Raw genomic sequence first — 26,740 nt, 5'->3', positions numbered from 1 at the left:
TGCCTGGCTCCAACCTTCACTTTCGCCAGCAAGTGACCACCAGAGCTGACTATGGGCAGCGGCCATCACCAGTGCAGACTCAAAGACTGGTAGCATCTCATCCGGGCAATACAGATGAGCTAAACCACCAAATGGACGGTCTCGCTTGTTGCCATGCGCAGACCATCATGTACCCAAATCTATTACATTGCAGTCAAGGACTTCTGGTTGGGAACACTCATCAATCATCGTCCTGATGTATGCGCCCATATTGCCCTCGATTGCTCTCGCTCCGTTCACCGTTCCTCGTCCTCGATACCATTCTTCCAATCCAGCCACCGAACCCCTCGCCTCCGCTCTGGCTTCTGCCACGGTTCTGAATCGGCTTGCCATCAGGGCCTATTTCCATATCCGGCGGATCAATGTCGAGTCCGGGTATCGCGTCACTGGCTCCAAAATTACCGAGCTGTGGCGATCCTCGCCGAATGTCCATAGATGCAGGCGATCCGACACCCATCAGAGAGCCTCTTTCGGCCTGCGTGGCCGGTGTAGGCATAGCTGTTGTGGCATCCCCGAACAATGCGTTCATATCTTCGAGTCGGACATTCGCGGTTTCTGGGTAGAGGAAGTACACTGGAAGCGTTAGTTTGGGATGATCCTCTCGAGCTAGTCCTAGTTGACTTACCGAGTACAAAACTGACTGCGCAAAAGAAGGCATGGAGCAAATACAAACGCCACTTGATGACTTCTTGAAGAACGGGCGTCATTTCGCCTACGAGCCAGTTGAAGGCCCAATTGCTTGCTGTGCTCAAACTGGCACCTTTCGCCCTAATGCTCAGAGGAAGAATCTCCGGAGGGTAAAGCCATGGAATAGGTCCCCAACTAGCACCGAATGCTGCGTTGTAAATCATGACGAACAGGACTACCAAGGTCGGAGTCCACCTGATGTCGATAAAGAGGAAGTACGAGATTAATGACAATGAGATTATCATCGCCACTGCTCCCGAGAGCAGAATCGGCCTTCGTCCCCATCGGTCGACTAGGTACCAAGGAGGGATTGTCGAAGCGAGGTATGTGAAGGCGTTGATTCCAGTCATCAAGATGGCGTCGCGGCCAACCCAGCCGGCTGACTCGAAGACCAGAGGAGCGTAGTACGAAATGACGTTGATACCGTTGAGTTGAGCAAAGGCTTGAGCTGACATGGCAATAAACACACGCTTGTAGTATCTCTTGAACATGTCACCATAAGATCGTTCTCCCTCCATCCGCTGCATGAGAACGTTCATCTTGATTTCACGATACTCTTGACGCGCTTTGTCGTTGTGGATGTCGCCCTTGCCGTACAAATTAGCAATAACGACGATGCCTTCCTCGTCGTGATCATTGTCAAGCAGCCATCTACACGTCTATTAGCAGCGTCAAAGGAAGAGCGGATCAAGCACGTACCGTGGAGACTCGCAGATGATGAGACTTCCGAATCCCAGCAACGCACCCATCACGCACTGCATCAGCAGCGGCAATCTCCACGCATAGTCGTTCTCAATATAACTGCAGAAGTAGTCAACCCAAACACTTGCCGCATAACCGGTGATGTTGCCGGTGAATTCTATACACGCGAGCTTTCCACGGTTATGTGGCGGGCTGATCTCTGACTGGTACACCGGAACAATAGTCGAAAGTGCACCAACGCCAAACCCAGCGATGATACGGCCAAGCATCATCATCGGCATACCATTAGCGAACGTTTGCAGAAGTCCGCCAACGAAGAAAATCATTGAGCCGTACAGAATGGTCCTCCGACGCCCTATCATATCGCCTATGCGACCAACAGAAAGCGAAGATATGAAGGCGCCGACTTCGAGAATGGCGACCATGGTACCAATCTCAGCACGAGTGGGTTGATTGAAGTAATCCTTGAAGAATGGGCCACTGGTTGAATTAGTCTGCGTTCGGGTCTGTTGCTTATTGGGAGGGTCTCATACGTGATAATGCCAGACATAACGCCCTGATCATATCCAAAAAGGAAGACTCCTAACGAAACGAAAACACTTGTAAAATATCTGGCATAGTATATTAGCATGTAGCCACCCACGATCTTCGGAGAAGACGTACAAGAGCGGTTTGCCTACCAGGCCCCTTGTACGGGCGGCCTGGGGATCTGAAGGCGCCATGATAAGAGCAAGGAGTTTCTCTGCTTTGCTTATCTGCCTCGGGGGAGGATTGGGTATGGTGATAGCCTCTTTATCAACGCCAGCGTTGGTGTTCTTTCTCTCCGAATGGTCTTGGTTTCGGAAGGTAACCCTCTTTCCCCGTCCTCCACCGTGTCCACGATTGTCAAGGTTGCGACCTTCGCTGTTGAGGGGGTCAAGCTCGATGCGGAGAGGGTCTTCTTCGTCAGCTAGCTGTTCGGCAATATCACCAGTGTCGCTCCAAAGCGAGAAGTCGTCGGACTCAGTAGCTGAAGAATGTGACCTCTCCCTCCTTGTCCCGTCTTTTTCGTCTATGGCGGAAGTCAACGCTACAGCTGCCTCGTCGGTGGGCTCGGAGTGCTGGCGACGGTGGAGGAGATGGGCGGAACTGCTTTTGGGAGCAATGGTGACGGGGAGGGCAGTCTCTAGACGGCCCTCTAGGTCTAAGAGAATGTTCGATGTTCAAGTAGGCCTCGGCAGGGTAGCGAGGTGGACACCAAAAATGCTGGATGTGGTCGGAAGCGGGCGCAGGATGAGATGTGATGGGCTGCCCGAACGCCGGAGCGAGTCTCGTGCAGCTCGTGGATGAATCAGATTCGAAGCATGCGAAAAATCTTGACCAGCTGCTGTGGAGTATGACAACAGATAGCAGAATGTGCACAACTTTTGGTCATCCAGATCGTGAGCACGGGCGCAGGTCACCAGGAGATTTGTTGACTGGCAGTGATCATCAGGGCAGATAAGGCCAAGTCTTCTTGGGTGCTGCAGTCAACAAGGCAAAGCAGGCTCGCAAGGGTCATCCATGCCGAGTATTATACTGCAGCCGGTTATTACCTCGACCGGCCACCACGACTAAAACTGCTACACAGCACCTGATCGAGTGTATACATTGATCAACTCTGCATTCAGATACTTTATTATCAGAAAATGAGCGTGCAGTAAACGATGCCTATAGTCTAAGTGGCCTCCCACTAGTTTAGATGTGGTGTACAGCGAGATAAGTAATGATCTCGTTCAGCAGCGCGGATCTCGTATCGTATATACCATATTCTATATCCTACTTTATAAAGTTGATATCCATGATTTCTACGAAACTACTGTATCTAAATCTACTGCATTCAGAGCTTTAGTAGACTCCCTAATCACTATTTCGGAATCAGATACACGACAAACCGTCGCAAAAGATACCTGTTTGTCTACTGTTATGTCTAAAATCTCAGGTTCGAGGTGGTGGCCGGGTCGAGTAATAACCGGCTGCAGTAGTATTATGCGATTGCGCCATTCTATTATTGGCCTAGCGCTCTTTTTCGACCTCTTTCAAGCTCTTTTGACTTCACTTTCCTAATTTCTCCATCACAGCTTTCTAGATGATCGAAAATGACTCTTCTTCCATGCGCTGCGCTGGGCTTCAAGCAGAACTGCTGCCTCTGGGTGTCATCGGAGTTTTAACATGACTCAAAACCACCATGGTGCAGATCTGTGGCCGGTTGCCCGATCCAGCAGAGTCACCATAAGAGAAGGTCAAGGCCAAAGTTGTAGTGATTGTTTCACAACGTCACTTGCGACAAGATACTCAGTCAGTAACAATCGCTCCTTATGCCTTACTCATGCAAGTGGTGTCGTTGTCACCCGCACAACGCCGCAAGCTATCGGATATTGCGACTCTTGCCTGGGCTGCCGAATAGATATATTGGGCAAAGTGAAAATTATGCCCAAGAATTGATAAAAACCCTTGGTCATCGCAAAAACTGCATTGATGGCCGAGTGGAAAGACGCACGAAAGCTGGTCGACCTCCAGGACTGATCCAACACCGACCTCCCATAACTACCAGCTGGTCATGGGAACTGATCGGCTAGGAGCCCTGGACTGATCGATACAAACCGGCCAGCTAGTCGACCCCAGGACTGATTCGAGCCGACCTCCCATAGTCACCATCTGGCTATAGGAACTGATCGGCTAGGACCCCTGGACTGATTGACACGCAGAAAGCTGATTTCGGGTGTTCGATTCTTTTTCCTTTTTTTGTCGTTTTTTGCTTGTCTTCTTTCTGCCTTCATGCTCGTCGAGTTGACAAGCAAGCTAGGAGGGCGACTTGATCCAGCGGTTTCGAATGAAACACGAATGAGTTGGCAGTAGGTACGACTGTCACGTGCTAACCACGCCTTGTCATGGAAATCGTGCTTCCATTTGTCCCAATCTGACGAACCCTACTCACTGCATCTCTTGTCTCTAGTCCTTACGATTACCCAGGTCTGGTGACAACGGCCTGCGGAAACAAGGAGTATCCATGGGTGCACGATACCTTGATACGTCGAATTTGCAGTGGTATTAAAGTGCAGGACTTGTGCTTATGGCATTATGTTTATCTATCCAGGCCACCAACTTGGTTGCGCCGAAGTCGCATGCTTGCAACCTAGATAGATTTACCAATCGCACAGTGAGAAGCAAGGCTGTGATGCTGCGACGAAACACGAGAGTGCGACTGGGATGCCTGCAGCGATGGTGATCAAAGAGGAAGGGGCTGCTCAGCATAAAGTTTGTGCTCTGTTTGTTGCACAGTTTGTGTCTTCAGCTTGTCAAGCGAGCCTTCAAGCCATGATATAATAAGACCGAGCTAGGACATTCATTGTTCGATTCGTTGATACGTATGCTACTACCTAGGCCTGATGCAGCCTCCTGACTTGGAGGTATCTGTGATAGGTGTAATAGCAATCTCAAGTGTCTGCCCGCAGTAGGTATGTCCACGGGCACATGGCCGCCCATGCAAGGCCCCCCTGACGAACCGCTCTGTAAGTATCAAATTCGCTCAGAATCGCTTTGTTCAAACTGATGCAGTCTCGGCCTTTGCAACAATAGCTCTGTTAGCCTCAAAACTCACACTTTGCCCAATCCCTGTCCACGCCAGTCACCTGTTGTTCGCTCCACATTTACGAAGTTCGTGCGTTGTGCAGTACCTAGGCAGTCACTACTGATCATGCCCTGTCACACAGTTACACAGATCCAACCACCACCACTCTCATCCCTCTCTCTGCAATTTGTTTCGAGACACTAAGAGAAGAAATTACAGAAGAATAGATGACCCTCGTCGTCTGCGCTGCCAAAATCACCCTCAAGATCCGCGCGTCCCTCCGCAACGAATGTTGTTCGGATCCTGGTCAACTGCGACCCTTCTTTGTTGACATAGGTGTTCGTATACCATCTAGTGTAAGCCTGGGCACTGACTTTCTGCAACTCCTCTGGCTCGCCTGCTGTGCCGACCATAATTGCGAAGCCTGTAATCTCGAACTTGTATTTGCGGATGTTCTGCTGCATGATCGTAGGCCCAACTCGAGCTGAGTAGGCAAGTTCGATCTTGGCGCAGAATTGCTTTAGTTGCTCACAATTGGCGGTCTCGATCAGGATGGGCGTCTCGGCAGTGGTCTCCCAGAGGACAGATGTGCTTTGCAGGATTCGGACTTGAATCTCGAACATGGTTGGTTCGGGTTCGTTGGACAGTCGAGCTCGCTTGACTCCTCGAGGACCATCGCCAGGTAGTGGGCTACTTGTAGATGTGATTGCCGGGCTGGTGTCGTTGGCGGAATCTTGTGGTTGATCATTCGCAGGAATCGTCTGCCCGAGTCTATCGACCAAGCTTGCAAGCAAGGAAGCGACGTTGGTCATGGTTTCGGCTGACTTGTTGACGGCGTTGCACATCTCCTTCATACCGGTCTGCAGACCCTGAACGTCGACCCTTAGACCTTGAAACTCGGTTCTCACATCTTGAAAGTCCTCTCTCAGACCCATGGTAGCAGTAACGAGAGTTCCCATACGGTCGTATGTCTTGTCAGTCAACCCAGCCACCTTCTCCGTCGAGGAGGCCACCTCTCGAGTTGACCTGAGCACATCATGCATGTGACCATTGTTGCTTGATACCCCGTCTGCAACCTTCTGCACACTGTCACTAACTTCGCCGGTCTTGGTGATTAGATCTTGCACGGCTTCATAAACACCATTGAAGCCAATTTGACTCGTTGTGACCTGTTCCTGGAACCCACTCTTGGCGATATCGATCTGTTCCTGAAAGCCGTTCCGTGTGCTACTGATCTGTGCTTTGAAGCCTTCCAACAGCATGGTTTCTGCTGGCGGCAGCTGAGTGGTGTCTTGTTGATCGCTATTGTTCTCTTGGTTCGAGGTTGGTGCTTGTGTGAGGTTTGGGTGAGTCGAAATGGTCTGAAGACCCAGTGACTCGTTGCTCATACTTAGGGTGTTGGACGCGGAGGTTTGAGGAAGGGGCTGTGGGAAGAGTGGCAGAGCGAACACGTTTTGGTCATTGATATTCGTGCTGCTTCCAGCCTGTTCGAAGACGAGAGGTCCTTGATGTTGATTGTCCTCCACCATGGGCTCAAACTGTATGATTGCGTTAGCGCATGCTCGCCTCGAGACGTGGGTTTAGTGTCATGGCATACAGTACTGTTTGCCTCGTTGAATGAACCGTTGTCATGAGTGTTGCTACTCATTGGTGGGTAGGCTTGAGGCATGAAGGACTGCGAAGACTGTGTCTGTGTGTGAGTACGCTTCTTGTTATTGTTGGTTGGAGGTCGCGATGGCATCGTGACAACTCTGGTAGTCTTTCAGGCTGAGAACAGAGTCAGCTAAGCGCATAAGTGTTTGGCGCAACATACGAAGACACTGTAGGCGGTGCAGAATATGGTAGAGCGCGCAGAACGAGGTGGACGAGATTCAAGGTTGCGATCTGCCAGAAAATAATTTTGAGGAAGTGTTGAAAGCTTTTCTGCGAGAGACGAAAGTGTCGTCTTCCGTCTCAACCAAAGTGAAAGATCTGCTACAGTGAACGATCCCCAAGACCTGCGACCTGTATTGACGACCTCCTCCTCTCACGCTGCATCTAGGAGATCAGCTGCGTTGAGCGCCGGAGACAGAAAACTGACCTTCAACTTACTGAATGCTATTAGCTGCCTCGACGATTGCAATGACACACTGCAAGCTTCTTCTGAATAGCCTCAAGCGGATCACTCGTACCAATCCTCCTGTTGTCTCGATGCACACTTCGATCGTAAGAGATCAACTTCCATGGTCAGTTTCCCCCAAAACAATCGTAGCGGTCGGACCGAGAGAAACTTCATCGTGATGCATTGCAGAAGCACGAAACATCTGGATAATACGCTGGCATCCTAGGATGTACGAAGTAGCACTGGAAAGCAGCGTCGACTAACACCATGATTATGTAGAAGAAGGCAACCAGCATCTGGCCTCGGTGAATCTCGAGAAGCTGATGTCAACCAAGGGGTCACAAAGTGCGATTTATCGAGCTTCCGCTGGAAGACAATTTTGCCGGTCACGTGATACACTAGGGCAGGACTCGCAAAAGTCCATCCCTTCCAGATTTCTGTCAACCACGATTGTGTTCTCGAGCTCGTTATGCTGCCCTGAGTACGCTGGAACCAATTGGCACAGCCATGTCTTCACCGCAAGTCATTGCGTTACCAGGCGCAGAGGCGTTTTCTGAGTTTCGAAAGCAGACTCTCGCTCTACAAGCAGAGCTCGAGGACATACAAGGACAGTACATTCACTATGTTGATCTTCTGCAGCCACTGGACCACAATGCATCGGATCTGTTAGAGAAACTATTAGGTCACGGGCCCGCGACCGATGATGTGAATGATGCTGCTGGTAGCAAAACCTTCTATGTCTTGCCAAGACCAGGCACGATTTCTCCATGGAGTTCCAAGGCCACCAATATTGCACAGGTTTGTGGTCTTCGATCACACGTGAGACGAATCGAGAGGGGGATCAAACTTGTCCTTACACCTAAGAATGGACAGAGTGGCCTCACCTCAAAGCAGCTGGACTATCTCCATGATCGAATGACAGAGAAGGTGTATGAGAGCGAGCCGAACCTCACAGAAGAATTTGTGACTCAGCCTACGAGGCCTTTGCAAGCGTTTGATCTGGCCGAGGCAGGAGGATCTCCAATGGACAAGTTACAAGAACTAAACAAGACTCTAGGACTTGCGCTTGACGCATCAGAGATTCAGTACTTAGCCGATGCATACTCGAAAGATGGGCCTGTTGCGCGCAAACCTACTGACGTCGAGCTGTTCATGTTTGCGCAGGTCAATTCAGAGCATTGCCGGCACAAGATCTTCAATGCATCGTGGACCATTGACGGGCAGAGGAAGAACAACAGCTTATTTGGTATGATCAGGAATACACACAAACTCAACCCCATTGGCACTGTAAGTGCTTACGAGGATAACGCTGCTGTCCTGGAAGGATTCAAGGGCACGCAGTGGTGTCCGAGCACAAGCACAGGTCAGTGGCAGCCTGTTGAGGAAATGGTGCCATATCTGGCCAAAGTCGAGACGCATAACCATCCTACAGCCGTATCTCCATTTCCAGGTGCGGCTACTGGATCAGGAGGAGAAATTCGTGACGAAGGCGCTGTAGGAAGAGGTTCGAAGCCGAAAGCTGGACTTGTTGGTTTCACTGTCTCAGACCTGTTGATACCCGGACACAAGCAACCATGGGAGCTAGAGTACGGAAAGCCCAACCACATTGCTAGCAGTCTCGACATTATGCTTGAAGCACCCATTGGAAGTGCTGCTTTCAATAACGAGTTTGGCCGACCATGTATCAATGGGTACTTCAGAACACTGCTTTTGCAGGTGGACATTGAGAACGACCAGAAGGAGGTCAGAGGATACCACAAACCCATTATGATCGCTGGTGGTGTCGGCACAGTCAGACCGCAGCTTGCACTGAAAGATCCGGATATCGTTCACGCAGGTGCTCACCTAATAGTCATGGGCGGTCCAGCTATGCTGATTGGCCTTGGTGGAGGTGCCGCATCAAGTGTTACGTCTGGGTCAGGATCGGTCGACCTTGACTTTGCGAGTGTGCAGAGAGGCAACCCTGAAATGCAGCGACGTGCACAAGAAGTTATTAACGCCTGCTCTTCTCTTGGCAAAGACAGCCCTATTCTGTTCATACATGATGTTGGTGCTGGAGGGCTATCGAATGCTCTCCCAGAATTGGTCAAGGACGCAGGATTTCTGGGCGCCAAGTTTGAACTTCGGGATGTGGACAATGCAGACGGGAGCATGAGTCCGATGGAGATCTGGTGTTGTGAGGCACAAGAACGGTACGTCCTGGCGGTGGGGCAAGAGGGACTTAACAAATTCAGAGCCATTGCTGAGCGTGAACGGTGTCGTTATTCAATTGTCGGACAGGCGACCGGCCAGAAGAACAACCAGGAGAACAGAATGGTATTGACCGACCGTGATCATATGGGCGGCCAACAACCGATCGATTTACCCATGTCTGTTCTATTCGGAAAACCTCCCAAAATGAGTCGTGAGGTTCAGACCCGCAAGATGCACCTACCGGCGTTTGACAGCAGCCTTCATACCTACATACCAGATGTGCCAACAGAGAAAGTGCTTGACGAGGCCATCAGCCGAGTGCTACAGATGCCCGCCGTGGGTTCCAAGTCCTTCTTGATAACAATTGGCGACAGGACAGTAGGCGGCTTGACAGCACGAGACCAGTTCGTTGGACCATGGCAGGTTCCAGTGGCAGATGTTGGCGTTACTGCCACATCATTAACACATGGTATCAGAACTGGCGAGGCAGAAGCAATGGGCGAGAAGCCAACTCTTGCCCTAATCTCATACGCCGCGTCAGCTCGAATGGCGGTTGCAGAGTCTCTAATGAATCTGACAGCTGCTGATATCAAAGGGCAGCTATCAGAAGTGAAGCTCTCTGCCAATTGGATGTCTGCCGCCAGTCATCCGGGCGAAGGTGCCGGTATTTACGAGGCTGTAGAAGCCATTGGCATGCACTTATGTCCCCAACTAGGCATCTCAATCCCAGTCGGTAAAGATTCAATGTCCATGAAGATGCGTTGGCAAGACGACGAAAGCAGAGAAAACAAAGAGGTAACAGCGCCCCTCTCCCTCGTCATATCAGCATTCGCCCCCGTCCTCGACGTAACCAAAACATGGACACCCCAAGTCCGCCGCTACAACGAAGTCGGCGAAACAAGTCTCTTCTTCGTCGACCTAGGCCTCGGCCACAAAGCAATGGGCGGCTCAATCCTCGCCCAATCCTTCAAACAAGTCGGCAACTCATGCCCCGACATCCGTTCCACCCAACTCCTCAAAGACTTCTTCGACGCCACCCAAAAACTCCACGAACAAGACCTAGTCCTCGCCTACCACGACCGCAGCGACGGCGGCCTCTTCACAACCCTCGCCGAAATGGCCTTCGCCGGCCGCAGCGGCATGTCCATCTCCCTCGAGTCCATCTGTCCCTCTCCCAACACCCCCGACATCCTCCCAACCCTCTTCAACGAAGAACTCGGCGCAATCTTCCAAGTCCGCAAAACAGACGAAACAAAATTCAAAGCCTGCTTCGCCACCTGCGGACCCCCACCAGGCCTTATCTACAAGATCGGCAGCATAGGCAAGGAATCCTCCAGCAAACAGAACCTCTCCTTCTACTGGCGCGCAAAATTGATCTATCGCGCAAGCCGCTCAACACTACAACAGACCTGGTCGAACACATCCCACTGGATGCAGCAGCTGCGCGATAACCCAGTTTGCGCCGACCAAGAACACGACAACATAAACGATGACTTCGACGCAGGCCTGACATACCACCTCAGTTTCGACCCCAAAGCAGACCTCACACCCGCCTACGCCACAGTCCTAAACTACATACGCCCCGCATCTAAACCGCGCGTCGCGATCCTCCGCGACCAAGGCACAAACGGCCACGCCGAAATGGCATTCGCATTCCACACCGCCGGTTTCGCCGCCTACGACGTGCACATGACGGATATCATGTCCAACCGGACCTCCCTCGCTCAATTCCAAGGCCTCGCCCTCTGCGGCGGGTTCTCCTTCGGCGATGTCCTTGGCGCGGGTCAGGGTTGGGCGAAATCAATCCTGTTTCACCCGCCTACACGCGCCGAGTTCGAGGCGTTCTTTAAACGGGTTGATACGTTCACGTTGGGCGTGTGTAATGGGTGTCAGGTGCTGAGTAAATTGAAGGAACTTATTCCTGGTGCGGAGAGCTGGCCGAGTTTTGAGAGGAATGAGTCGGAGCAGTATGAGGCGCGGGTGTGTATGGTTAATGTGTCGGATCCTACTGCGTTGAATACGGGGTTGAGCAGTGAGAGGTTGGCGCCGAGTGTGTTCCTTCACGGCATGGATACGTCCTCACTACCGATTGCGACGGCTCACGGTGAAGGAAGAGCAAGCTTCCTGTGCAATGTACCCAACTTGACCGCCGCGTCGTCAACGAAGGAGTCGCTCGAGGCGCAGAACGCGCAGTTGGCGAGGGAGTTCGTTGAGTCTGGTCTTGCGCCGTTGAGGTACGTGGATAATAACACGCTCAAGCCGACGCAGCGGTATCCGTTTAATCCTAATGGGTCGCCGGAGGGGATTGCTGGTGTGAGGAGTAGGGATGGGAGGGTGTTTGCGTTGATGCCGCATCCTGAGCGGACTGTGCTTGGGGCGGCGGCGGGGAGTTATGTGCCTGAGAGTCGGAGGGAGGAGTTCGTTGAGCATGGGGGTGCTTGGATGAGGTTGTTTAGGAGTGCGAGGAGGTGGTGTGGTTAGGTTTGACCTAAGATTGGGTGATGGTCATGATTGCATGATAATTGCTTCATGTTTTTTCGATGATTATAGACAAAATTGCTAGAGTGTTTTGCACATTCAATTACATTATTATACGTAAATCATAGTCTTTGTACTCTCGAAGAGTCGTGGCCCCTGGACCATTTCTGATGGTGTGAAACTATTTATACAATGCAGAACTCATGTGAAATCATTATCACTCGATGGCTAAAGAGGCGCTGATGTGTTTTCCCTTCCGTGCTCTTGAGTCCATAGCAATGCGTCTAAGCTCTTTCTCTTTGGGCTTGCCCACGTCTATTGTACAACTTGCTCAGCAAAACCCTTTGCTTACCTTCTCCTCCGGACAGGCTGGGTTTGGTGCTTCTGTGAGGTAGGGAGGAATGTTTTCGAGTCTCGTATCTAAGTCGAACGCTGCTCGCATTCTGTATTTGTTGGCGACCGGTATTAGAGGTGGAGTGGCTGCTACTGTGCTTGTTTCCGGTATGTCCGTGGCTTCCTATGCCTTTCTCGATCGTGTCGTGGGTCCTGATCGTCCCGTTGTGACTGCGCCACTGTTTCTCTTGTCATCGATAGATGCGGTGGTACCATCAGCGCCTGGTAGCTGTTGTCCCGCCATAGCAATGAGCGCATCTCGGCCAGTATTTCTTCTCGGTCGTCCTGTCTTGACATCTTTCTTATAGGTTGCGAAGTAGAACGAGATGAATAGGAGGAGGTAGGAGCTGAGGATGACCACACCAGCGATAGCTGCAAACTCCTCACCTGCGCATCGACCGGCGTTCGGCATCCACGGGAAGTAGGTGCTCGTGAAGTAAGTGTAAGAGGCGAAGTAGACGAAGCCGAGATCAACGATGAATTGGGTGATTTGCATGATTGTAATGTATTTCTTCCACCAGATTCGGATGCCACGTGCAGACTGGAAATAGTACCTGGTCATGTCAATTTCTAGTCCAGTCTTCGAAGATCGCTTGTTCTTACCAGTACATCACAACGTGGACACACAAGTTGAGAACAATTGGAACCCATGAGACTGCGGTATGTCCGATGAGCTGAGTATAGCAAAGCAGAGCAGTGGCTCCGTGGTGGTAGGTGTGGAGGAATGTCAAGGGTTTCTTCTTGAGAACGAGGAAGATGGTGTCAATGAGTTCGAGGTACTTGGTCAGGTAGTTCATCTGCCCGGATTAGTACTTCGATGTTACTCACGTCTGTGGTTTGATACTCACATAATACAATGTGACAAGCGGCTTGGTCCAGCCACCGTTGTAGCTGCAGATTGCGTGGAACACGCCTCGGTTGACCAGAGTGGGCAACAGCTGCTCAATAAAGAGTAGCAAAAGCAGACCACTGATTACAGTCAAGTAAAAGTTGTGCACCATGAATGGACCATTCAGCACAAATGGTTTCCGATTGCGCATCAGTTCCCGTCCACCGAATACTATGATGTAGTATGCCACCAGGGCGATTATCGTCTCTTGCAGCGTTGACATATATGTCTCCCCCACAGTGAATCTGAAATTCTCGGGCGCATAACCAAATATTGCTGTCCAAAACTTGCTGAAGCCATCCCATAGTTTGATACCGAAGGGTCGTTCGAGGGTAGGCATGCCCACCTCGACATTCTTGAGGTTGAACAGGTCTGCCATACTGCTGGGGGGGTGCTGATGATGGACGTGAATTTTCGACTTTGCGACGGTCAAAGAAAATGTACTTGTTGAAGGAGAGACTGAGAAGGGAAAAGGTAACGTCGCAAATCGACAGATTGCACGAACTCGACAACAGCAAGCGGAAGTGGTGAAAGGTTTGGCTTCCGGCTGGTGGGCAATATTCAGTTAAATTGAATTTGTTTGTGCTGGGGTAGACGTCAGGGGAACTGCGCGTGTCCTGCACGACTTGCGAGTGGAGGGTCGTCTTCAGCCGACGCTTGTCTGATTAATCTTGTCCGAACCGTTCGCTTCCTGACTCTCCGATTCGTGCAATTCCATAGGTCAATCTCCCGAAGAGCGAAAGCCGCCGTCTCTCGTATCTCATGCGATAGACGCGCATCAGAGGGTGTAACTGCTCACATGGCACCAAGGAGGACTGTCTCATAGCATGTGTTCGAATTCGAAGTTGAAGTTCGCTGCATCTTCGAGTGCTCGTGCTTATTGAAAGAGACCGGATTTCCGAGTCCGAGAGACTAGGACAAATTAGAAGACAGGCAGGTCTGCCGACCGGGAAAGAGCGAACCAGTCAGGAGAGCTCCATTCTCGAAAGGGAAGCTGCAGCCTTGGCCATCTGCGTAGCCGTACCTGCGCACTTGCCGGCCAATGTTGCGCTTTCTCTCGCAAGCTCAATTTGATGACCTAAACTCAAGAAGTACCACCGTTCAACGTCCACCACCATTGACTTCCCACCTCCGCTCCTTTGACACCTCCACGCCGTAGCAATGGCGCTCAACGTCCTCCGAGCTGCTGCTCGACCGTCTTCGTCCTTATTTCGACCTACGTTCAGAGCTGCCCCGAGAGCTGCACGTGTAGCTCCTAGCACATCGATCATCTGCGCCAGGGCCCCCTTCAGCTCCTCCGCCGTGCAGAGAAGCTCGGAACACGGTGAAGAGACATTTGAGGAGTTCTCACAAAGGTACGACTGAGCAATGGGGTCCTATCTACGACTATGGAATAATTTTGCGCATATCACACCACTTTTGAGGAGAACGTGAAACAAAGCATGAACAGATGGCTGATAAGTGCTTGATAGATACGAGTCAGAGTTCGATAAGGTGCAGGATGTCTTCGAACTTCAGGTAATGCTCGCATGGCAATAGAGACCGGGTATGGATGGTCTGACATTTCACAGAGGAACTTGAACAACGCATTCGCATACGACTTGGTCCCTTCTCCCGGTGTAATTACAGCTGCCCTGAAGGCTGCTCGACGGGTCAATGACTTCCCGACTGCTGTCAGGATATTCGAAGGTACGACGACTCAATGGGTGTTCGGTAACACCACTCCACAGACGTGCGAGCTAATACTTGAGAACAGGCATCAAGGCAAAGGTCGAGAATGTACACCAATATCAGGAATACTTGGAGGAATTGAAGCCAGTGCGGGAAGAGCTGGGAATTCACCTCAAGGAGGAATTGTACTCTGAGGGCACCGACAGCCCGTTCTACAACCCATAGAAAGCGACAAATGGCATATTATTTTGAGAACTGATTACAATCCGGAAGCCGTTAAACTTGGGGAGCGTCTGAGGCTGGTCGCTGGCGGTAAGCCCGAGGAGGAACTTGAGGTTAGCATGTCATGCTCTGAGGTCACGGATATGCTCCTGGTCTTTACAATGACCAAAATCAATGTACAGCAGCTACTTCAGACCAGTTCCTCCTGTCTCCATGCCGTCCTGGGTTTTTTGCATATCTCGCGTCTACCTTTGGGCCGCATCCGTTGGCATCAGTTCACCCCTGCCACGAGGGATTTTAGTGGGACACAGCAATCGAGATTTGCCATAAAGACGGTAAAAGGTGATTTGACCGCGCAATGATCATCTAGCGTCATTTCACCGGCGTCAAGACACCCATACCTCAAGAGGAAATACTATATAAATTGAACGCCTCGTGAATGCGTACCTCTACCGAAGGCTTCTAACACGAACCCCCAATCGCCGGAGTAGTGCACCCTGTACATGTCCAAGTCAAGCAACGGCAGCATAGCAAAACTCGAAAGGATCCTGGTAAACAACTGGCACATGATCGTATACCAACTCTATCCCATACCAACATACTTGAACCACAACGGCCTGCAATCCTCCCTCTGCAACCAAGATTCCCCAGCATAAAACTGCCCAGCCTTGCAACCCCTGCACTTCGGCGAATTCGGGCAGTTATAGAACGGCACATGGTTGTACCCGATATCCTTGAACCAGTGTATCTTGCTCGAATCCTCGAACAAGCCCAGCGCAATAGCATGCACAGGGGCATCACCCCATCTCTCGTAGAAGAAACCGCCCGCCCTGTCTAGGTGGTTGAAGTAGTCCTCGTACGCCTGTGAGCGCCAGAAAGTCATATCTGCGATCTCGAAGTTCGTCCAGAAGTGGCATGTGCTGTAGCCGTGGGCTTTCATGTTGATGTCTGGTCTCCTCTCGTTATCGACGAGCCATTGCATTGCGTTGTTCTTGGAGAGATGTTCTGGGTGTGCGGCGAGGAACTTGATTGTTTCGGGCCACAGACTGGGTATTGACTCTGGCGCATCAAACAGGTTGATGTTGAATCCATAGGTCTTATTGTGATCCTGCATGTATCGGAAGACATCGTAGTCTACATCGCAGAAGAACTTGACCTTTGGCTCAACCCGCCAGTAGTACTGGACGTCTTTTAATGCGGGATGCCGGTAGAACATGCCGCTGTTCCACCTGCACATCTTGTTGTAGGAGATCTTGCCGGAGTACTGCACTTTGTTCTCCTCGAGGATCTTGGCTGACTCCTCGTAGAGGTCCTTGCTGATCCAGCTGGGCATGTCCCAGTGCTCATCTGGTATAACGTGGTAGTTACACTTTGCCTTTGTCGCTGCTTGAGTGCGCCGCTTGAATTCTTCGGTGAAGGGAACGTCGTTGAAGAAGGTCCAGGGGTAGTTGAATTTGGAGTTCCATGTTTGTTCTAGTTCTCGCATGGAAGGGATTAGGTCGTCGAGTTCTTCGTTGCGGACGAGGGAGAGGAGCGTGGCGTTTATGCGGGCTGAGTTGGGGCTGTCGGGGGTGTAGTCGTTGGTTGTGTGGCGCCATAGTGGCTCTGGTGGTTCGCCTACTGGGTCGAGGAGGGGGTCTTTGTCCCAGTGGGTTATCTTGCCGCCGGTGTTGACGTCGACATCGTTTGTGCTGGTGCTGGTGTCTCCCAGGTTTGGGAGGCCGAGGTTGGTGGGTTTGTGGAACTGGGTGATGTAGATGAGGGCAAAGACGAGCAGTAGGCAGACTGCTCCGAGGAATCGTATCGGTCGTGCCACTCCCATTATTGAAGAGGGGTGTGATGCCTCATAGCCATAGGGAGGCAATGAGGATTTATTTCTTTGCACAGGGAGCAGGGAATGGATTGGCGCAAACGATCATGGTTTTGTATCAGTCGCATGCGCATGGGTTGGTGTCGCCTATGGTTCTGATGGGGGCCAGATTCGGTAGCCAAGACCGCATCCCTGCTAAATTAAAGAGACGCGTTCACGATACCGCTTTTCACAAGTGTGTCTTCTGAAAACCATCATAGCCGGAGTGGTAAGCGCGATTGGGTCGCTGTGATTCTTCGGAAACAGACGATGCTGCATTTCCAGCGACAAGAGGACGCAAAATGGCTACGCCGGCCACCCTGAACAATTGGCTGGATCAGCTCTCTTCGTCAATACTGAGCACACAAACCACATCTACCACGAATCAGAAGAAATTCCAAGACGCCTTTCGTCGACGTGTAAAACGACATAACTATGCCCGCACGAACCAGTTCGAAGTCGCGGAGAGGCTCACTGGCTTGGAGGAAAAGTTCCAGATCTTGAGCCTGGCGAATCTCTCCGATGCCCTAAGACAGCGGAGAAATGAGCTCAAGGAATTCCAGAACAACTGGCTTCCTGATGTACTTGACCTGTTCCTCCATCTTTCAGGCGACCCTGCCAGGAATGAACGCCTGCTCGAGCTGTATCGGGTGCCACCTCGGATTGGCACACCGCCACCACTTCGATGGAAGGACGTCCTGGCGGATGACCCTATTGACCGACACGACCGACTATGGAAAGTGCCGGATTTCAGCGATGCTGATGACTCTGGCTACGAGGATGATGACCATACCTTTGGCACTCCAAGCTCAACCGTGTCTGCTAATCGTCATGCAGGTAAGCAAGACCACGACTTTCTGTTCGACCAGAGCAGCCTCTTGTACGAGCTGGATGATAAAGCTGCCAGTGCTCAGGCTGATAATATTCGACATGGACCAAATATGGATCAAATCAGCGAAGGGACCTTTATCCGACAGATACTCCTCTTTCTGCACGGATACCCCGTCAACCTGTTCTCCGCAAAGCATAATCACTACCAGCTGAGACCATCTGCCAACATCCGTGGCATACCGCCTAGATCACTAGATTTACTTGTGGAACAGATATCCAGCGCTCGCCGAGATTTCGATACCGTGAGTCGCTGGATTGGCAACGAGACCGATTGCGCTTACGTTGCGGCTATGAAGAATGCGGCTGGAGGAGTTCTGAAGGACTACAGCAGGCAGCTTGATACCATGCAGCAAGAATTCATTAGCCCAACCAAGACCAGTGCAACCAGCGTCCTGAGGCTTGCTTGTGCCGTCGGAGATTTGAGCACAACTGTCAGTGCTGTTGCGCGATTTTTGGACGAGGTAGGAAATGATGATTCGATCACCTGCCTCGAGAAACTTTATGACGCTGTGCAGAGCAGTCAAGTCGACGGGCAACTACAGACCTACCAGTGTCTATGCTCGTTGCTTGTGCCAGCCCTGCACGCGTACTTGGGCCCGGTCTGGGAGTGGCTTGAATGTGGACAAATCGATGCGGACAACGAAGCATTCTTCATCAACATCCAGTCCTCGAAGCAACATCCTCGTAAACTGTGGCATGGTCGGTATGTCCTACAGATGACCGGCCAGCATCGGCCGCCTGCTTTCCTAGCCAATACAGCTGGTAACATACTCGCATGTGGGAAGACATCCGCATTCTTAAAGCAAATTCTGTCAGGAACCAACAGTGGAGTGCCGTTCACCGACGTCCACAAGCGACATGCTCTTCTAGAAGAGGTGCACGCCGATACTGCCATCCCTTTTGCCGCTTCTTTCGAAAACGTTTGGCACGGGACAGTCACCGACCTCTTGCAGAGGCAGACTGAGCAGTTAAAAGTGCTTCTAAGCGCACATTGCGGGTTCGAGGAAACACTCGATGCACTGGGTTATATTTACCTACGACAAGATAGTGTCCTGTTGGATGAAATCGAGATGAAGCTTTTCGATAGGATCGATCGTTGCATAACAGGCTGGAACGACCGCTTCCAGTTGAGAGATATGCTCGAAGAAGCGTTCCACACTCAAGGATTACCACATGTTCCTGACGCAATCACCATTCATTCGGCGTACACCTCATCAAGAAGTATGCACAACCGGAGAATATCAGTGAAGATCCTGAACGCGCTCGCTTTTGAGTACGTACTGTCTTGGCCGCTTGCAAACATCATTGACGAGGACTCGATGACCGCATATCGTCGAGTCTCATTGGTGCTTACGCAGATTCGCCGAGCAAAGTACTGCATCGAACGTACTGGGTACCTCTCTGCCATGTCAACACCATTGGCCGACGATGCCACACTAAGGGACCAGAAATTCGCGCAAATCCTTGCCTTCACGTTGCTTACTTTCGTCAACACCCTTTACGACCACCTCATGACCACTACGATAAGTCCTTTGACACTTGCCATGCGACAGGACATACACAATGCCACGACCGTGGACGAGATGATCAAGGTGCACAAGGGCTATATGACTAGTTTGGAGTACTCCTGCCTCGCTGTACCCAAGCTCAAGGTATTGAGACAGTCTCTAATTACTCTTCTCGACTTATGCATACGCTTCTCCGACCTAGTATCAAATCCTGCCAAAGCGCAGCACGTCGACTCTGACCACGAAGCGAGCTCTTTCATGTCAGCTCTGAGTCGCAGAAAGACCTTGCGAGTAGATCAATACGGTTCAGATAGCGAAGACGACGATGCAGGACAGCTAGGAGATGGCTATTCTTCTTTCATTGTCCTGGAAGACGACACGAGTATTGTGAAGGAGTTGAGGAAGGTACAGGCACAATTGCGTAGGCATCTCAAGTTCTTCATTGCGGGACTGAGAGGAGTAGGACGGGCAGGTGGACATGTGCAGCATCTGGAGCAGTTGGCGGATAGATTGGATTGGAACCAGATCAGGTAGGATTCTTGCACTGGGGATAACATGCAAGATGATGATGGTTTTGCGACGCGCGATACAGCTTAGGTCGGCCTTTCATTCTTTCCGATACAGAGCTTTCACTCTAGCAAAATTTTGATGCGAGGAAGTGAAATATCTCAATTGAAGCCGGTACACCATCCAGCCTTCCGCCTCGACACATTCGTTCTGCTCTTTCCATCACTCATCTCAAGATTTTCTTTCTGGTTTGCGACGCGCAACGCACAGTCAGGTCGCGGTCGAGAAACACACGAGTTTTCACATAGATACAGCTTGGGCGACCAGATAGATGAACAGCGCAGCTGGTGTAAGTATTTCCTTTACACGATCCACCTGCGCGCGCTGACAAAGTCAATCAGTCAGATTAACAGACTTTGGTCGCAGCCATGGAATCTTTCCCAGCGGCAGCAAGGGCATATGTACGAGGCCTTCCTGCGGTGTCTACAGGCGCAGACGAGTCGCAGGCCGAAAAAGAGCTTACCACTGGCTCAGTCTCGGCTCCTACGGTCAGCGAGATCTCTGACAACGAATTGGAGCAAGCGCCAGACTCTCCAGAGATTGGTCTAGGCTATATTGAGGACGGTCGAGAAGTGTTTGATGCGCGGACGGTAAGAACATTCATCGCCTTCTAATCGAGCTGTCGGACTGACAGAGAGAGGAGCAGGATACTGAATTCCACAACGATGCCAATGCAGATGTGGTGGACAACTTGTCAAGAATGTCACTACGGCCTGCAACACCTCCTTCGCCTACAGAGCCAGATCTCTCGCAGAATACTGCGCCTCGAACACCCCCTGCCGTCGGCGATGTAGCTGGTACCACACCAACGCTTCCCACTTGTATACCATCACCCACTGTTAGAGCATCTCGATCCACTTTGTCCACGTCGACACCTATGCGCATCCCAGAAGCATCCTCCCGAGAGTCGATACCTGCACCACCATATGATAGCTCGGCAGCTACAGAAGCGTCGGCTATCGAGCATAACCAGGGCTCACATCTCATGGCGTCATTGTCAGAAACGTCGGTCACAGTCATTTCAGAACCCACAGACGAGCAACGAGCACACCAAATATCCCTGCAAGATGACCTCCATAAGTCAACCAATTCCGACCTCTCGGCAGACGAGCCTCGTGGAGTAAATGCTACTGCTAATGTCGCATCAAAAGAGAGCCCGCAATCATCTCATATACCACAAGTCGAAGGGAACTCTACAACAGATCGCACGGAAGAAGAGCCGCACCCACGAAAAGTCCATTTCCAAGCGGTGAACGAACAAACAGATGCTGAGACTGCACAGCAGGCATCAGTAGATGAAGCTAGTTTGAGCTTGAACAAAGAGCAACGACTCTCACATGGGCACGACGAAGCTCAATCTGTCTCTTCAGTTGCTCAAGCAGATACGAGTCATTACGCTCATCCTTCATTCAACGAAACAGTCTAGACGATCAACGCCACTGCTGACGTCGATGTTCAACCTACCACCGAATTAGCGATCATTATGACATTCCTTAACAACTTCGAAAAGAAGCAGCAGGATGCCGAAGCGGAGCGAGCGAAGCGCTTTGAACAGCAATTCAGAGAGCTCGAAGACAGAACAGACTCCAAACTTGAGAGTATCAAGAAGGTCTTTTCGGCAGAAGTCACTACCTCTTTGCACCTAGTCAACTTTGGTGTCGCGAACGAGTTCGTGAAAGCAAGTCAAGCTGGTCAATTGAACACCGGTACTCAACCAGACCGTAAGGTCGATAACGTGCAAGTCCCGCAATGCGCTCCAAAGGCAGACACCGATGGCCTGCACGAGAAGTTGACAGCCGTCATGGACAAGCTTGACCTGTCCGACACTGTTAACACAGCTCGATACAACGCTATCGCACAGCAGCTTATTCCGGGTCAAAGTGGATCTGACATCACCGTAGGTCAGGCTGTTAGCGCACAAGCCAACCTCAGCGACACTCTATGGCGACTTGATATCGCGCAAGGTGCGTTTCGGGAACGACTCGCAAACTTCGAAAGGACTCTCGCCGCTCAAGGCGAAAATCAAGCCTCGCTCAACGAGAAGCTTGAGAACGTTCAAGAGATGTGTAGGCAACTGAACCAAACATTGGCAAGCGTACCTGCAACAGTGACCAGTGCCGAGCAAGCACAAAGCCTGTCACAGCAGCTGACGGAAAGAGTTGAATTGCGTTCAGATGCTGCTCAAGAGGCCTTTCGCAAATGTGAAAGAGAAGTCAAGGACTTATCAAGTCAATTCGAAAGTACGAAAGCCGACATCGAGTCATACCAGCGAGACGTTGCACACAACCACCGTATACTCAAGTCAGAGATGGCTCACAACGAGCGAAGAATCTTTAACAAACTTGCAGACACTGAGAACCTGATGGATGGTGCGATGAAGTATATGAAAGCAAGCTGGAGCTCAGGTGTGGGCAATCTCAGTCGTTCTTCTCAGTCTCTCTTTGGTGGCGTTATGCCTCCTCCGATCATCAGTCACGCTGATGAACCACATCCAAGAAAGAAGGCAACTCTATCTGAAGCTAAACACAAAGCTTCTACCACCACTGTGGCCAACACTGCTCACAGCAGCCTCACGACTACAACTCCTGGACCCATCACCCCAAGGCTCAAACCCGCACTCAACCCAAAGTCTCTCAGATTCATCGTCAGCGCCACCTTCAACACGACATCTGTCCTTGGCTTTCCTTCGCCGACTATCATGGCCCTACCTGCATCGTACGCAGCCAAGGTCGACAACATCATCAAGAGCGCAGAAATTAACTGGAAGAATGCCTTGAAGGCACAGAATTAGCGTGGCGGCACATTCGAGCTCAACACAATCAAGGTACCCAGCGGCGTCAACGCAAATGGTATGCCGTGCGACGTCGATAACAACAAAGCCTATGCGCAGTGGCATCAACAGCTTACGAAGACCATGTCTGGCGGTGACTTCGGTATCCACTTGGAGTTCAAGCTGCGGGAGAGTGATGCTGGAGTGCCAGCATCACCGCTTGGAAAGAGAAAATTTGACGAGGTCACGCCTGATAAGGTCCTAAGCTGCGAGGAGTGGAATAAGGCTAGGCATACCGACTTCATGTGAGGGCGTGGAGCGGGACGACAGTGTTTGTGAATCCGTAACATTACTATGAGTGGCTGGGCGAGGTGCTTTCAAGATTGGAGGCACGAGAACGAGCACAATAGTGCCTCGCATGATGGATTTTGGTGTATATGAACGATAAAGGACTACGTCGAAGGAGGAAGCTTGCTCGAATGGTGCGCTGTCAGACCTAATGCCAACTGTCTATACAGTCCGGGTACAGCCTTTGTGGAAGATGTGCCACTCTATAGGTAATTGATGCTCATGCATGTTGCTTGCGCTTTACCTAAATCATATATCGCACAGTCCATCTGCTAAGAATAAAAATCAAAACGTGCAGTTCTGGCCTTGCCGCGGCGAGTATACCAACTCTAACGGTGTTCGGCAAGCGCAACCGTCGGCGAGATGTAGCTGTCGAATCTCATCTTCAGTTCATAAAGTACTATTCAATGTGTGTCGAATTATGCGAGCAACGTGTTGATTCTACCAACGAAAGTGCCGGTCTGGTGATGAGTTGCGACACGCAAGCAATGGGCTATCCATTGTAGTATGTACATGCTGAATCATTCGTCACCGGATTCAGAACCAAAGCAGAAGAGCGCCCTATCGCTGTGTCGCAGCCTGAAAAATCGTGGGTACACTCTCGAGTCAAATTCTCCGCTCAAGTACTGAATTGAAGTTTCTGGGTCTAGCTCGCAATTCGGGAGTTGGCCTTTCTGTATTCGAGTCCCTCCGAGCGTCACTAGAAGGTACGGGTCGTCTAGTAGGTCCAAGAGTACGCTCTGTGCGGCTATCGATGGGTTGTGTTGACTCTTGTCATATACGTAACAGTGAAGGGAGGCAAAAAGGTAGTAATGTTCCAATGGAGTGATACAGTTCAATTCCGCTAAGTAGCGTAACTGAAGTCTGCACAAACAGGAGTCGCATGCTCTTTTCCTGCCCACGTAGAGTCAACAGTGGCATTTCTGCACTCATACAACTCATTTCCATGTCTGCAGCATCGATCGACCGACGTGAAGCAGTAGCAAGCGCTTTTGAAGCCTGATAGAAATCAGTACGTTGCGCAGTTCGAACCCGTGACCGATACACTGCGTCCACGAATATCTCCAAGCGCAAAAAGCAAAAAAAGCAAGTCCTCTTTCAGAATCCCACCGTGGCACCCTTAACGTCCCCAGTGACTCGGCAAGAGGTCGCAAGGGCGAGGCAGCAAGCTGCCTATCGTTCCAGGAGACACATCTTGATCCGTCCTTGGGGCGTGGGGAAACCAATGCCTTGGCACCTCGAGGGTGGTAGGTCCAGCTATGTCGAAAGTGAGGTCGTCTAGAGGGCGTTCCACTTTCGTGGGTTGACGTTCCAATGGACTGGCTCAGATCGTTAGTGCGTAGACCGGGCAACGGGTGGTGATTCCAATTGAGCCACAGGTAAGTTGAAGTACATGTGTGACGCTTTTGTGGTAAAATCTGCTCCTGTCACTATATTACTTTAGTATACCAAGCTGTTCGGTGGCCACGTGACAGCTTCCACGGCCGTTTGAGAAGGCAAGCGGCACACGCGCGATGCTGCAACTGTCCTTTTGATTTTCCGATGCTTAAGAAGCTATGTCAAAGTTGAAAATTCGAGCCAACGTCTTAGTAGGATAGGGCTGAAAAGAGCACCTACCTTGGTAGCATGTTACGGACATGTGCAAGCATTTGACATATGCCTTTCGCACAAACTCACTACCGTCATTGATATAGAGGATAAACTGAAAGCTCAGCAGTCCGCCTTCGTCTTCGACGCTGCTGGCGTTCACTACATGGTAAGCTCGGATCTCTCGACATTTACCAGATTTCTCTTAGAGCTCGATGAGGAATCTGCATCGAATCATTGAATGAGAGGGTCGTGAGAAAGTCGAGCCATGGCACAAGCCGAACTGTCGCCCCATGATCTCTGTGCATTGATATTAGGTAGTCATGTGAGATGAAGAATAGTAAAGGTGAATTTGAAGTTTGATTTCTGATAGGCGTAACACGCTAAAACTCATCCCTGCTCGAGGTTCCAAAGCTACCCCGGACTTCCCCTACCGGCTGAAAGTGGAGCTGTTGCATCACCACCGTTGAATCGAAGTTTACTTTCTTCTGAGCCTCGTTTGACTTCAGCTTGGTCACTTCCTGTCGCTCTGTCCAGGCTGGTCCTGACAGAATATTATGCTGCAGTCCCTTTTCCGAACAAGACCATTTGCCACACATACGAGGCGCACGTTTGCCAGCATGACCTCTCAGCAACCTATCCGCATAGGCTACGTGCCCGAACACTACCTGATACCACTTCATCTCGCGAAATCACATTTCTCCGAACCTGTCGAACTGATACCGTTTCCTTCTGGCACTGGCCACATGATCACTTCCTTACGCTCAGATGAAATAGATGTTGGCATAGGTCTTACTGAAGGCTGGGTTGCAGGTCTAATGAATGCGCAAGGTCAAAAGGAGAAGGGCTACAGCATAGTTGGCTCGTGGGTACAAAATCCTCTAAGGTGGGCAATAGTTACTGGGCGAAACAGAGATGACATCGATGACGTGGAAGATCTGAAACAGCACAGACGCGTTGGCGTGAGCAGGATGGGCAGTGGCAGTCATGTCATGGCTTTCGTGTTGGCGGATCAGAAGGGCTGGCTGCGGCAGGGAAAGGATATGAAGTCTGAAGGCTTGGTCATCAATCCTCTGGGCCCCTTCAAGGACCTCAGAGATGGCGTCACGGGTGCAGGAGGACAAGGTGCGACTGCAGACTTCTTCATGTGGGAGCACTTTACAACGAAGCCCTACTTTGATGGAGACAAGACACCACTCAAGCACATTGGCGAAATCTATACCCCGTGGCCCAGTTGGCACATAGCTGCGTCTACGAAGAGCTTCCCTGCGCCAACGTCAGATCAGACGCTGTCGAAGTTGTTCGATTGTCTTGATCGTGGTGTGGACGAGTTCAACAAGAATCCTCAGTCAGCCATCAAGAGGCTTGTACAGGGTGAGTTTGGATGTCAATACTCAGAAGAAGATGCGAACGAGTGGCTGGTATCTGCCAAGTTCTTCGAGAAGACAAGAGGTGTCGACACCGCTACCATGGACGGTGTGATCAAGACCCTCGAGGCTGCTAATGTCATTGAGCCATCGACGGAAGTCAAGGATACGAGCGGCATTGTTGGTGTTGCTCGCGAAGACTCTTGATGGATCGTAAGCCTGTAGTGGAGCGGTTATTCACCTTACATAGGCTCGATAGTGTCCACGTTGCATTATACCAAATCTCATCCAAAAGGACATCTGAGGCTAGGACACCAGAAGTCCTGAACCATCGGAGTGTCAGCGCCGAGACACCATTAAGCGGGGATGCTGTTAGAAAAGCACTGGCGAGAATCCCTGCATTTACTGTTCGTAGAGCAGCCATGTCCTCGCTCGCTTCAGCCACTGATTTTCTTGTCGTAAAGGCTTTGATCCCTCCCTCTTGCTCAACCACTATCTAAAGCCTCAAATCTCATTCCACCTTGACCTAATCATTGCTTGTGACGTACTCATCGATAAGCGAATTCGGACCATTCACTGGATTGAGACTGACAATCGACGGAGAGCCAGCGACTTGCAGGTATTCTTGCCGTGGCGCCGTAGATCCTGAACACGCGATTATTCATCCTCAATCTCAAAAAGAATTCGGTAGACTTGACGTCAATGCGGCTCGACAGGCCTCCTTGAGCATAGTGAGTCGTGTTGCTGGAAACTTGACACATCTACTGCCTCTGCGTCACTGTGCCTAACTCCAACGATACGCGTCAGCTCGGAAGGAAGGTCGATATCGCTCCTCACGAAGAAGTTTTAAAGGCGTCAGTAGACGGCAACGAGCATAGACACATCTCGT

The 26,740-nt window shown here is 51.0% G+C and overlaps 10 protein-coding genes across 10 annotated transcripts; 7 read left to right on the top strand and 3 right to left on the bottom strand.

Moving 5' to 3' along the window:
* Nucleotides 1–220: 220 nt before the first annotated feature.
* Nucleotides 221–6,758, bottom strand: HGT3 (Ribulose bisphosphate carboxylase large chain; the record flags this gene model as incomplete). The annotated part of the gene is made up of 7 exons (XM_064874823.1): nucleotides 221–612; nucleotides 665–1,377; nucleotides 1,426–1,908; nucleotides 1,962–2,039; nucleotides 2,092–2,611; nucleotides 5,235–6,555; nucleotides 6,615–6,758. The coding sequence occupies 7 exons, from the start codon at nucleotides 6,756–6,758 to the stop codon at nucleotides 221–223; spliced, it is 3,651 nt and encodes a 1,216-aa protein (XP_064729223.1).
* An 867-nt stretch (nucleotides 6,759–7,625) lies between these two features.
* On the top strand, nucleotides 7,626–11,792 carry ADE6 (phosphoribosylformylglycinamidine synthase; the record flags this gene model as incomplete). The annotated part of the gene is made up of 1 exon (XM_064874822.1): nucleotides 7,626–11,792. One exon carries the CDS (start codon nucleotides 7,626–7,628, stop codon nucleotides 11,790–11,792), a length of 4,167 nt encoding a protein of 1,388 aa, XP_064729222.1.
* Nucleotides 11,793–12,306: 514 nt separating this feature from the next.
* Nucleotides 12,307–13,450, bottom strand: ELO2_2 (Fatty acyl-CoA elongase/Polyunsaturated fatty acid specific elongation enzyme; the record flags this gene model as incomplete). The annotated part of the gene is made up of 3 exons (XM_064874821.1): nucleotides 12,307–12,736; nucleotides 12,786–12,979; nucleotides 13,031–13,450. 3 exons carry the CDS (start codon nucleotides 13,448–13,450, stop codon nucleotides 12,307–12,309), a joined length of 1,044 nt encoding a protein of 347 aa, XP_064729221.1.
* Nucleotides 13,451–14,232: 782 nt separating this feature from the next.
* COX6 (Cytochrome c oxidase subunit 6) lies at nucleotides 14,233–14,967 on the top strand (the record flags this gene model as incomplete). Its single annotated transcript, XM_064874820.1, has 4 exons — nucleotides 14,233–14,426; nucleotides 14,544–14,589; nucleotides 14,643–14,760; nucleotides 14,828–14,967. 4 exons carry the CDS (start codon nucleotides 14,233–14,235, stop codon nucleotides 14,965–14,967), a joined length of 498 nt encoding a protein of 165 aa, XP_064729220.1.
* A 580-nt stretch (nucleotides 14,968–15,547) lies between these two features.
* Nucleotides 15,548–16,786, bottom strand: KTR4 (putative mannosyltransferase ktr4; the record flags this gene model as incomplete). The annotated part of the gene is made up of 1 exon (XM_064874819.1): nucleotides 15,548–16,786. One exon carries the CDS (start codon nucleotides 16,784–16,786, stop codon nucleotides 15,548–15,550), a length of 1,239 nt encoding a protein of 412 aa, XP_064729219.1.
* A 329-nt stretch (nucleotides 16,787–17,115) lies between these two features.
* PMZ80_006405 (uncharacterized protein) lies at nucleotides 17,116–19,746 on the top strand (the record flags this gene model as incomplete). Its single annotated transcript, XM_064874818.1, has 1 exon — nucleotides 17,116–19,746. One exon carries the CDS (start codon nucleotides 17,116–17,118, stop codon nucleotides 19,744–19,746), a length of 2,631 nt encoding a protein of 876 aa, XP_064729218.1.
* Nucleotides 19,747–20,147: 401 nt separating this feature from the next.
* PMZ80_006404 (uncharacterized protein) lies at nucleotides 20,148–21,205 on the top strand (the record flags this gene model as incomplete). Its single annotated transcript, XM_064874817.1, has 2 exons — nucleotides 20,148–20,369; nucleotides 20,414–21,205. 2 exons carry the CDS (start codon nucleotides 20,148–20,150, stop codon nucleotides 21,203–21,205), a joined length of 1,014 nt encoding a protein of 337 aa, XP_064729217.1.
* Nucleotides 21,206–21,262: 57 nt separating this feature from the next.
* PMZ80_006403 (uncharacterized protein) lies at nucleotides 21,263–22,570 on the top strand (the record flags this gene model as incomplete). The annotated part of the gene is made up of 1 exon (XM_064874816.1): nucleotides 21,263–22,570. One exon carries the CDS (start codon nucleotides 21,263–21,265, stop codon nucleotides 22,568–22,570), a length of 1,308 nt encoding a protein of 435 aa, XP_064729216.1.
* A 123-nt stretch (nucleotides 22,571–22,693) lies between these two features.
* PMZ80_006402 (uncharacterized protein) lies at nucleotides 22,694–22,858 on the top strand (the record flags this gene model as incomplete). Its single annotated transcript, XM_064874815.1, has 1 exon — nucleotides 22,694–22,858. The coding sequence occupies one exon, from the start codon at nucleotides 22,694–22,696 to the stop codon at nucleotides 22,856–22,858; it is 165 nt and encodes a 54-aa protein (XP_064729215.1).
* Nucleotides 22,859–25,104: 2,246 nt separating this feature from the next.
* On the top strand, nucleotides 25,105–26,058 carry PMZ80_006401 (uncharacterized protein; the record flags this gene model as incomplete). Its single annotated transcript, XM_064874814.1, has 1 exon — nucleotides 25,105–26,058. One exon carries the CDS (start codon nucleotides 25,105–25,107, stop codon nucleotides 26,056–26,058), a length of 954 nt encoding a protein of 317 aa, XP_064729214.1.
* Nucleotides 26,059–26,740: the final 682 nt, after the last annotated feature.

Source organism: Knufia obscura, assembly GCF_036327395.1.
Source record: "Knufia obscura strain CCFEE 5817 isolate CBS 148926 chromosome Unknown scaffold_7, whole genome shotgun sequence".
Classification (NCBI taxonomy): Eukaryota; Fungi; Ascomycota; class Eurotiomycetes; order Chaetothyriales; family Trichomeriaceae; genus Knufia; species Knufia obscura.
This window is presented reverse-complemented; position numbering and strand designations above follow the sequence as displayed.